The following is an 11,056-nucleotide window of genomic DNA, read 5'->3' as shown; positions in this document are numbered from 1 at the left end:
CAGAATGAGACAGACTACTGAAAGACAAGAAAGCTTTTAACTCCTTGAAGCTGAAAGCAGCAACTGGGTTGTTGACAAGTGTGTGAGTGATCAAACAGTAAGAGGAAGGGAAACCCAGAGAGCAATCACAAGTGTTGTGTGCAGATCAGCTGCTGGAAATGGGACTTCAGACATGGTCAGTTTAGTCAGGGCAGGAGGATGATCTTTTGAGGTCCCTTCCAATCCCAAACATACTGTGATACTGTGATACTGTGCTGTTCCCTGTTGGAACGGGTCTGTGTGGGGGGGGCTGTTTCCATCTTTGTTTCCCTGCAGATACCTGGATTTAGTGCTTTGCCATGGGTTTACTCCACCTTGGGCCATGTCTCACTTTGTGGGCTCCAGTCACTGCCTACCTCAGGCACACACCGTCCATGTGTATCTCATGGGCTCTCCAGGCAGCTCCAGATTCCTCTCCTGGAGGATTGTCCTCTGCCCCATCATGCTCTGGGACAGCCCAGTCTGACTGTATCTCATGACCACTCCCCTTCTCCACTGTCAACAGACAACAAGGGTTGTGTCTTACACCACAACTCAGATGTCTATCAGCTACCAACGTGACAATGAGCTTTGACCTCAGGCCCTTTTGAGTGAAATTCCTGGGCCTGTTGTTGAGATCAGCTTTAGAAAAACAACCAAATACTGAGGAACTGCAAAGAGGAGACGTCATTTTATTATGGAGATGCTATTGGAGACCAAGCTCTGACACAGTGTTAGGAAAACATTTATACAAGTTTCACGTGTTTTAAAAATATTAATAATGGGTACATTTTTCAGGATACTGAGCTAAACACAAACAATTATATACGAACATAAAAACCATAAATAACAATATGGGTAATGCTAACGAAGTAAAAGGGATAAAACAAGGTACAGGCCTGCATTGGGATACAAATAGACATCATTTGTGGGCAGAGATGGAAAGCTGATCAGTATTGACAAACACCCATGAAATCACTTTCCTAATGGACTCCTTGAGCTCCTGGTTCCTCATGCTGTAGATGAGGGGGTTCACTGCTGGAGGAACCACTGAGTACAGAACAGACACCACCAGGTCCAGGGATGGGGAGGAGATAGAGGGGGGCTTCAGGAAGGCAAACATGCCAGTGCTGATGAACAGAGAGACCACGGCCAGGTGAGGGAGGCAGGTGGAAAAGGCTTTGTGCTGTCCCTGCTCAGAGGGGATCCTCAGCACGGCCCTCAAGATCTGCACATAGGACACCACAATGAACACAAAACAGCCAAACGCTACTAGTACACCAACCACAAGCAACACAATTTCCCTGAAGTAGGCATGTGAGCAGGAGAGCTTGAGGATCTGGGGGATTTCACAGAAGAACTGGCCCAGGGCATTGCCCTTGCACAGGGGCAGTGAAAATGTATTGGCCGTGTGCAGCAGAGCAGTGAGAAACCCAGTGGCCCAGGCAGCTGCTGCCATGTGGACACAAGCTCTGCTGCCCAGGAGGGTCCCGTAGTGCAGGGGTTTGCAGATGGCAACGTAGCGGTCGTACGACATGACAGTGAGGAGACAATACTCTGCTGTGATCAAGAAGAGAAACAAAAAGAGCTGTGTCGCACATCCCAAGTATGAGATGGCCCTGGAATCCCAGAGGGAGTTGGCCATGGATTTCGGGACAATGGTGGAGATGCAGCCCAGGTCGAGGAGGGCGAGGTTGAGCAGGAAGAAGTACATGGGGGTGTGGAGGTGCTGGTCCCAGGCTATGGTGGTGATGATGAGGCCGTTGCCCAGGAGGGCAGCCAGGTAGATGCCCAGGAAGAGCCAGAAGTGCAAGAGCTGCAGCTCCCGTGTGTCTGAGAACGGCAGGAGGAGGAACTGGGTGATGGAGCTGCTGTTGGACATTGGCTGCCTGTGGGCATGAGGATCTGTGCAAGGAGGAAAAGATAGTGAAGGTTTAGATGAGACTTCTCTGGGAATTATCTAAACCATTTCCCACAGACCCTCCCACCCCGTCACACAAAGAGACACTTTTCTTTTTCCAGGAGAACGTCCTGGCTGGAGCCCTCGTCGGTGCTTGATGAGTGTGCAATGAAGAGCAGGGTCTCTGCCCAGGGGCTCCTGAGGAGTCAGCCTGACCCTGTGTGATCGGGTGGGCAGGGGCCAGTCTTGGGGTTCAGCTTCGTCAGCTGGAAACTCTCCTGGTGCAGAAGGGACTGTCAGCATCTGTACCCCCAGGCCTGAGAAACGGAGTTTGAGAGGTTTGGTGTTTCTACAGCTCCTTCTCCCCTCCCACCCTGGGGAGTGTTGTTGGGTGTCAGAAACCCTCAGCATTTCTGCTGCACTCAGGATCAACAGAGCGAGTCCTGCGAGACCAGAGGATGCCTGTGGGTCAGTGCAGAGTGAGGGCAGCTGCTCTGTCCCTCTGTCCTGCTCCAGCTGCCCTTGGCTGGCACCTTTCTGAGACGGAGGCTGATCACACTCCCATGTTACCCTGAAAAGCCACCAGGCACTGCTGAGAGCAGAGGGATCCACCTCAGACCATGACAGGTCTCACCCTTTCCTAAGGTCTCAGCAGCCCACGCTTAGCCCAGGACACACACGGCTCATTCCCCAGCCCCACAGACTGCATTGCCCACAGCCCACAGGTCAGAGCAAAGCTGGGACACGTGTGCCCATGGACACACCTGCAGGAAAGGACCCACAAGATCAGGCTGTGACTCTGCAGCTGAAACTGCCATCCCCAGAGAGCCTGACAGCAAGAACAAGATCCCAACAGCAGTGACCCAGAGCAGGGGAGCAAGAAGGAAAATGCGGTGAGGGTGGGTGTGAGAGAGGCCAGGGCAGAGGCAGCCGGGCACTCAGACAGCGTCACCCTTCCCCAGCTGTGCAGCCACCTCCCAGACACCAACACTGCCGGGCAGCTGCTCTCAGCCCCTGTGCTCTGCAGAGGAACTGCAGCTCTGGCTGCACAGGAGCTGCTTCATGCCTTGGAGCCCCCGGCCCTGAGGGCAGAGGCTTTGCTGGGTGGGACAGGAGGCCAGGGGGCTGCTCACAGGAGGGATCTGACCTGCAGGGGGTCACAGGGACTTTTCTCTGTTCTCCCTCCCATAACAATTCCGGGTTTGGTTTCCTCTCATTTCTGATCATTTCCCTGCTGCCTGGAGATTCTCCCCTGTCCATGTCTCTTCCCTGTCAGTGCTCACAGACCATCCCACCCTCTGTGCCCTCCCCCTGGCCCTACAGATCCTGCCTGTTCACAGGGCACTGCCTGGGGGCATCTTCCTGTCTGCAGGCTGGAAAACAGGACAGGTCAGACTAAGGCTGACGGGTCCAGCCAAGGTGATGCAGGTGCTGTGCACAGGCAGAGGGGTGGGGAAGGGATGTCATGAGCCTTCTGGCAGATGTACTGATCACTCAGAGTTGCAGTTCAGGAGTCTCAGTGACTTGTTTAAGCATGAGAGCTCATTTTCATTTTATCCTTTCCTGCACGCCACACCCCTTGGGAGAGGAAAATGAAAAGACAGGCTCAGGAAAGTTCCTTATCTGTCTGCTAATCCTTACATTGATGTTTTCATTGGGGCATCCCCTTAGAAAAATCCTGCAGGTGATCTGGAGCTGTGAGCAGCCCTGACCCACACAGCACCCTCTCCACTGCAGAAGCACCTTTCCTGCCCTTATCGGGGATGCTCCTTCCCCCCACAGCTTGTCCCCACAGCACCGTGGGGATCTCCCCCAGACAGGGACCCTGCTCTGCAGGACAGCCCTGGCACCCCTGGGTGCTCCCCCTGCAGTCACCCTCAGCAGAAGTTGTTGTCATTCCCTGTCCCTCTGACAGTGCAGCAGGGAAGCCCTGCTCTGGAGTGTGTTCCTCTCCTCTACAACAGAGATACTGCGAGAGAGACCTGACAAATCCTGTAAATCGTGCTAAAGGTCTCCTTCCAGGAAATGCAGCTGCATTGTCCTACAGCCAGAGACTTACCGTGTTAGAACTGTGATTTGTCTCCTTGAATCCTCAGCAACCAACCACCCCACATTGCCTTTAATCTCTCTGTGCCTGGCTCCTGTGCCCTCGGTGCTGCAGGCAGAGCCCTCAGCCCTGCTGCGTGTGCAGAGGAGCTGCTCCTGGGCAGAGCTGTCTCTCTGCAGCGCTGCCGCTGCCATGAGCTCCCTGTGTCCCAGGAGCCCAGCCCAGCTCAGCACCACAGGAGCAGCCCAGGATGTCCCTTTCTCTGTCCCCTCTGGGCTCCTCCAGGTGTCTCTGGGGCTCCAGAGGCACAACTTCGAAGCTGAAGTAATCAGTGATGTTGATTGTCTCTCCTCTTCAGAGACACTTCTTTCCAGCATTGTATTTTTCATTTTAAAAAAAGAATCGGTATGAGAATCATATTTTCTTGTCCCATCATTAGACAGGACACCAGGAATGTTACAGCAAATTATCTAATTTCTGCAAAATGGGGAAGGAATATCGTCAGTTGAATGACTTTAGGCATTTTGTTCTGGTTTTACACTCCTAGGTCTAGAGAGACATCCATCAGTCTTTGGCCATGTCATGTCTGTGCTCTGATTCAAAGCCTTTGCACACATGGGCTCTTGGACACTTGGTACCAGGTTTCTTGTGCAGGTCAGAGCTGGGCTGGTGCCACAGCTGGGGTGGCTCAGCCCAGATGTGAGGCAATGTCCTCAGCCAGGGACCTGACTGGGGAGCTGGAGCTGTCAGTGCTGCAGACAGAGCTGTGACACGGATGGAATGAACTGCCAGGCAGGGTGGCAGGAGTGAGTTCATCTGCTCTGCAAGGACAGCAGCCGCCAAGCACAGCAACAGTCCAGATCAAAACTCAGTCTTGACCTGTAAGGCAATTCAAGGGCCCTATAATGAGCTGTTACTACTGCAGGAACAATTAAAGGAGAAACAATGTCACTGTATGGCGACTGAGAAAAAGAGAAAGAGGTGAGAATCCCTGTGTCCTCTTGACCTCCCTCTTCACCAGCAAGGTCTCCCAGGCCTCTGTGACTAAAGGCAGAACAAGCAGCAGTGGATGGGGATCAAGTCAGGGGTCACTGGAACCTACTCAATCCTTTCCAGTCTATGGGACAGCAGGGGCAGCATCCCAGGAGCTGGGACAGCAGGACGATGTCACAGTGAGGCCACTCTCCACCATCTTGGAAAGCTCATGGAGACTGGGGGCACTCCCTGACCACTGGCAGCTCTCACACAGTGTGTGCACTTTTCAAAATGGCCAATGACCAGCTCCTTTAACCCACGGATCGTCGTGACATGTCTGCAGAGATTCCTGGGAACACCTGAACTCTAAGAGCAGAGCATGTGAGTCCTGGTTGGGTATCCTGGCTTGTCTCCTGACCCATGTGGTGCTTCAGGCTGTGAAGGGAATCAAAACCAGCCATTGGACTGGGGTAGTTCCATTTTACACATGTCACACAGGGCATATGAAGGGAGCTCAGAACTCCAGACTCTGCTGCACAGTTGGGACTGCAGAGACTGGAAATGCAGGTGACAGTGTGTGTCAGTGCACACACATAAAGATTCTGGCTTCCTTTGGGCCTTTGCACTGACCTGGGATCTGTTCATTGGCATCTTTGTCTCAAAAAGAAACTGTTCTCCTATTCCAACAACACCTCACACCACGGAAAAAAAAAAAGAGAAAAGTCATGAAAGATGCATGATTTTGTGTTAATTCTGTCCAAGAGGTGTATTCTTTATATGATTACAAAAAACAAAACAAAACAAAACCAACCAACCAAACAAACAAAAAAAAAAAAAAAAACAGAGAAAAAGCATTGTTCTAAGAACTTCTTTCAAGACACAACTGCTCAGGTCTGGTAGATGTTTTGAAAAGCAAGAATGACTGTTAGGAATGAAATTAAAGAGCTTTAGTTCATCATCATCATCAGTGAGAATAAGGAGTTCCCTGTTACTCTTATCAGTGACAGCACCACTGTTCACAAACATCCTTCAGCCCATCTCCATTTTTCCTGGGCTCCAAAGCTCAGCCTGCTCAGAGTTTAACAGGATTGCTGCAAACCCCTGTGACCCAAATCTCTACAACTGTCTCTGCTCAACAGCCTTTTACCCCAGGAAGGGGAAAACTGCCAATGCAGGCACCAAACCAGTGCCCAACCTGCCTGGAGAGCCAGGACAGTTGTGCCACACAACAGCCACCTCTGAGGGAAGCTGGAGGTGATGGAACTGAAATGGTTTTAACCCAAATCATAGAATCAGAGAATCATGGAATCATTGAGGCTGGAAAAGGAGGAAGGTTTTCCTGGGAATATGGAAGGAAGAAAGGTCTCTCTGGGCTAATCACATATGGCAGTGACATTTGCATGCTGTGGGCATGGCTGTGCCTGGGAGTTGGGGAACGGCTGCTGCTGGGGTGGCTGTGCTCAGTCATGGCCCATGAGCTGACCCTGCTCTGCTCCTCTCTTACACTGCCCACACTTGGATGATCCTCAGGAATCATCCATGAGCCTGGTGGATGCATGAACCTCCTGAAGTGATGGGGTGTGGATCCAAATAGGGGATTCAAGCAAGTGTGGGACTGGGACATTGAGGTGACTGGTGACCATTGCCAGGTGTAAGAAAGAAGCTGGATGAGTTGTGATTTGCTCATAGGTATTTCCAACTCCACAGAAAATCGTTTCAGTTAGAGCAACACTTGCAGTTAAAGCAACAGTAGTTCACATAAAACCCACCCCAAAACACAAAACACTCACACTGACCACAGGAAAAGCCTTGAAAAACATTGGAGAAAAGTCCACCAGGTCCCAGAGGTCAGGGCTCAGCCATTCTGGTGATGAACAAGTATCAAGGGCTGACATGGCAGGAGCTTGGGGTTTGCTTCTGCCTTTCACTTCATTGGAGGTTTGTTCATTCTTTCAGTATCTGCAGTTCAGGATCATGGCAGCAGAGGGCTCATGAACATCGAAAAAGCTCTTAAATGCCAAGGATTTGTGCATCATTTTCCTAAAGGCTTCAAGTCTGATGTGGATGATTAGAGAGATTTCAGGAATAGCCAAACAGAGAGCATTTCCACAATAAATAGCAGTTAAGCCAAATTTCTTCTATTTCCTTCCCTGCTCGCCCTTCCCTCCCTTTCCAGAACAGGTGGCATCAGCAGCCTCCAGTCCATATTGATGTGTTGCATCTCCTGATGAAGACTGAATATGTCAGAAAGGTGGGTGCCTAAATCACCATGTGAGTGAGGAGACAGGCCAGGACAGCTCAAGAGGAGTCACACTCCTCTGGACCAAGAGGTGGGTGTTCCTGGCAATCTCAGGTGCCACAGCACAGCGATACTTGTGTTCAGGAGCTGGTCAAGTGACCCATCTCCTGTTCTGTAAAGGTGACTGAGCTTGCTCAGGTCAACTCTGACTTGAGCCCCATCCACTGCTGGGTGTTCTCCAGACTCCTGCCTTCAGGAACCAAGTTCCAGGAGACCTTGCTGGTGAAGATGGAGGCAAAGAAGCCATGAAGAACCTCAGTCCTGTCTGATTCTACTCTTATCAAGTTCAGCAGCAGGCCCACTTTCACCCTGTCTATTCTCTTACTGCAAGTTAAGCTCTGTCAGCTCATCTTGCTGCCCTCCCCGTGCAAGCATCAAGTCCAGAGCAGCTTTGGCATCATCCCCACATCCATGGACAAGGTTTCTAAATTCCTCCTTTGCAGCTTCCCCTGCTCCCACCTCCTGTGTGCTGCCTTTGTGCCCTGGAGCTCCGTCAGTTCAGAGGAGCAGCCTCACAAGATAACTGCTTCTTTTCATGTGTGCTTGGGGAGATCATTCTTGTGCTTGGAGCAGGATGTCCTGTAAGGATTATCAGATTTTCTGAGCTCCTTCACCCTTCAGATCTTCTTCCATGTCTCCACCTTGCCCACCATCCCCCAGCTTGTGCTCTGCTGCTGGCCTTCCTCCCTCCCCTCTGGTGCCTGGGACCCCACTGTGTCCTGCTCTAAAACAGACAAGGTGGACACTGATGTTCACATCCCTCACCAGGGTTTCCTTTTTTCCCAGATCCCAATCCAGGCGAGAATCACCCTTGTTGCCCATCAAGCAGACATGTTAAGCAGTTGGCCCAAGATCCTTTGAAACTGCACGTGCAAATATGCCATGCCAGTGAATGTCAGAACAATTACAGTTTCCCATGGGAACCTGCTCTTTGACTGGTGATTTCCTCAGGTTGCTGACAGAAGATCTTTTCCAGTACTTCTCCATGATGCAGCAGTTTGTTACACCCAATACACTGTCACCCTGTACTGGCTTTACATGGCAAAGTCTCAGGGGAGTGTGGGTGTGCTGCAGTTGTCACCTCTGAGAGGACAACAGGAGTTTCACTGACATCAGACAGAGGGGATTTCAACTGGCTCCATGATGGACCCACTCTTTGCCCAATCTGAGCTACCCAGTGATGCTGCCACCACCTCTGTGATGTTGTATTTGAGAAAGGGTAAAAAACGCTGCACAACAGCAGGTGGGAGAGAGGAGGGAGGAAATGGGAGAGAAAAGCTCTGCAGACACCAAGGTCATATCCCATAGGACCCAAGCAGGTCCCTCAGCAGCCAAATCTTGCTCTCCTGAAATCCTGCTCTTGGCCTTGTGATCATCTCCCAGGAGCCTCAGCTCCACTTTCCCATCCCTGACTGTTCCATCCTGACCAACTCTTTCTGGTTTGTAAGTGTGAAGTCCCACAGGGCACCTCACCCCACTGACTCCTCAGTCACCCGTGTCAGGAAGATGTTGTCAATGAGCTCCAAACCCTCCTGGATGGCCGGTTCCTTGCAGATATTGGGATATCTCAGGTCTGCCATGAGGACACGGCCCTGGAAACATGAGGCTTCTTTCATTTGTCTGAAGGAGGCTTAATCTAATTCCTCTTCCTCACCAGTGAGTCTGTAGCTGATGTCCAGTCATCACAACACTGCCCATGTTGTTCTGTCCTCTCATGCTGACTCCTCAATGTTCAGCTGACATTGTCTGTCCCCACGCAGAGCTCCACACATTCCTGCTGCTCTACCATATGAAGGGAAACTCTCTCTTTGACTCCAGATCTCTGGCATTATGAGCACCAGACGCACAAGACCCCACAGTTTTCTCCAGGAGATGATATTTATAGTGTCCTGTAACTACTCATGCTGTTATCTTGGGAGAGACACCCTCATCAGGAGAAGCCATATGCATGCAAACTGTAATAGCTGAGCAAATGGAGCTTCAGTCAAGGGGGAGTCCAGACCTTGTGAATAAGATAAGATAAGATAAGATGATAAAATAAGCTAAGCTAAGCTAAGATGAGATGAGATGAGATGAGATGAGATGAGATGAGATAAGATAAGATAAGATAAGATAAGATAAGATAAGATAAGATAAGATAAGATAAGATAGATAAGATAGATAATATGAAATGACGAGTTCTCAGTGGCCCTGAGGAGAAGGGCCTGGGCACTACAAGGTCCCCACACCAGCCCGTGGTGCACGCTCACCATGAACAAGGCAGCTGCACACGGGGCTGCATGAGGAGGAGCGTGGGGACCCAGACACCTGCAGTTCTCATCCCAGTCGGTTCAGCACTGGTGTGACCCACACACACGGGTGTGTGCCAGTGTGCGGCTTCCCAGTTTGGAGCAGCAGGGAGGAACTGCAGAGTGCAGGGCTGTGCCAAGGCAGGTTCAGCACCTTGTGCACATGGTGTGGGGTGCTGAGGGACCTGGGCTGCTTTGGCCCAGCAGCGCTGGGGAGGCTGCAGCAGTGCAGGAGTAGCCTGAGAGTGCTTGAAGGGCGGTTTCAGAGATGGTGGAGGTTTCTGCATAGTGGGAAAGAGCATGAGAAAGAAATAATGGCCCAAAGTGCAGCTGGGGAGGTCCAGGCTGGACATGAGCAGAAAGTAATGATGCTCAGACAAGAGAAGGTGGGGCAGCAGGGGGGATGTCTCCAGCCTGCAGGGACAGAGGTGCAGGGGATGCCCCAGCACAGGACAGGCTGTCGTGGAGATGATCACGGGATGTAAAGAGGCTGAAAGCCCCACCAGACATGAGCTCCTTCTCCCCTTGGCTGTGGCTGTTGTCTGCACCTCTGATGCCTGTGAGGAGACACCTTGTCCTTGCAGCACAGGGGCCTCATGGCCTCCTTGTCCCCAGCCAGGAACCTGGGAGGGGTGGGACCATAGTCCTGCCCTTGGCCTTGCACAGCCCCACATCACACTGTCCCAGGAAGGGCCCTGGGCAATGTGGGAGGGACAGGATCTGATTTCCAAAGGGGAGTCAAGGTTTGGCCCTTTGGTTAATGAAACACATCCAGGTTTACTGGTCATCAGAGAGACCTTTACCTTGCCTTTCCTAATCTGTCATCACTGCCTCCAGTTTTCTGCTCTAAACAGACCCTGGGACAGTATCTCACTAGGTTCCCTCAGTGGGACGCATTAACATTACAAGAAACTTTGGAGTTTACATCTGACTTTGACTTCCTTAGAAGTTTATTCAGCTTCTCCTCAGGGTCTGAGGTTCATGGGCTCAGCACCAAACCCACCAGAGGGGTCATTAAAGCGCCTTGGGCTGCTCCTGTGCTGCTGAGCTGGGCTGGGCTCCTGGGACACAGGGAGCTCATGGCAGCGGCAGCGCTGCAGAGAGACAGCTCTGCCCAGGAGCAGCTCCTCTGCACACGCAGCAGGGCTGAGGGCTCTGCCTGCGGATCTCAGGAGACGAGCAAGGCAGAGAGAGATTAAAGGTGGTCAGGACTGGGAGGATGACTGAGAGCTCACTGGAGGAGAAACCTATGCAGCCCTTGCCATGCTAAGTCTCTGGGTGCAGGGCAATGCAGCTGTAGCTCCTGGAGGCATCTCCTAAAACTGGCACAGGCACAGCTGGTGGGATCTGTAAGGACGGGGCTCTTGTCAGGCCATGTTGAACAGCTGTGAAGCCGGGTGAGCACCCAGGGGTGCCCAGGGCTGTCCTGCAGAGCAGGGTCCCTGCACCCCAGGGCTGTGCCGGGCAGGGACTCTGCCGCCTGCCAGGGTCAGCGCTCAGCCTGCCCGGGAGATCCCATGGCAGCAGCT

General features: G+C 52.0%; 1 protein-coding gene across 1 annotated transcript; it reads right to left on the bottom strand.

The window, feature by feature from the left end:
• Nucleotides 1-940: 940 nt before the first annotated feature.
• Nucleotides 941-1,900, bottom strand: LOC309448705 (olfactory receptor 14A16-like; the record flags this gene model as incomplete). The annotated part of the gene is made up of 1 exon (XM_082070430.1): nucleotides 941-1,900. One exon carries the CDS (start codon nucleotides 1,898-1,900, stop codon nucleotides 941-943), a length of 960 nt encoding a protein of 319 aa, XP_081926556.1.
• Between the last annotated feature and the right edge of the window lie 9,156 nt (nucleotides 1,901-11,056).

The sequence above is a fragment of the Streptopelia decaocto genome, assembly GCF_964273445.1.
Source record: "Streptopelia decaocto genome assembly, chromosome: 21".
Taxonomy (NCBI): domain Eukaryota; kingdom Metazoa; phylum Chordata; class Aves; order Columbiformes; family Columbidae; genus Streptopelia; species Streptopelia decaocto.
The sequence above is the reverse complement of the archived record's forward strand: the minus strand, read 5'-3'. Positions and strand labels throughout refer to the sequence as shown.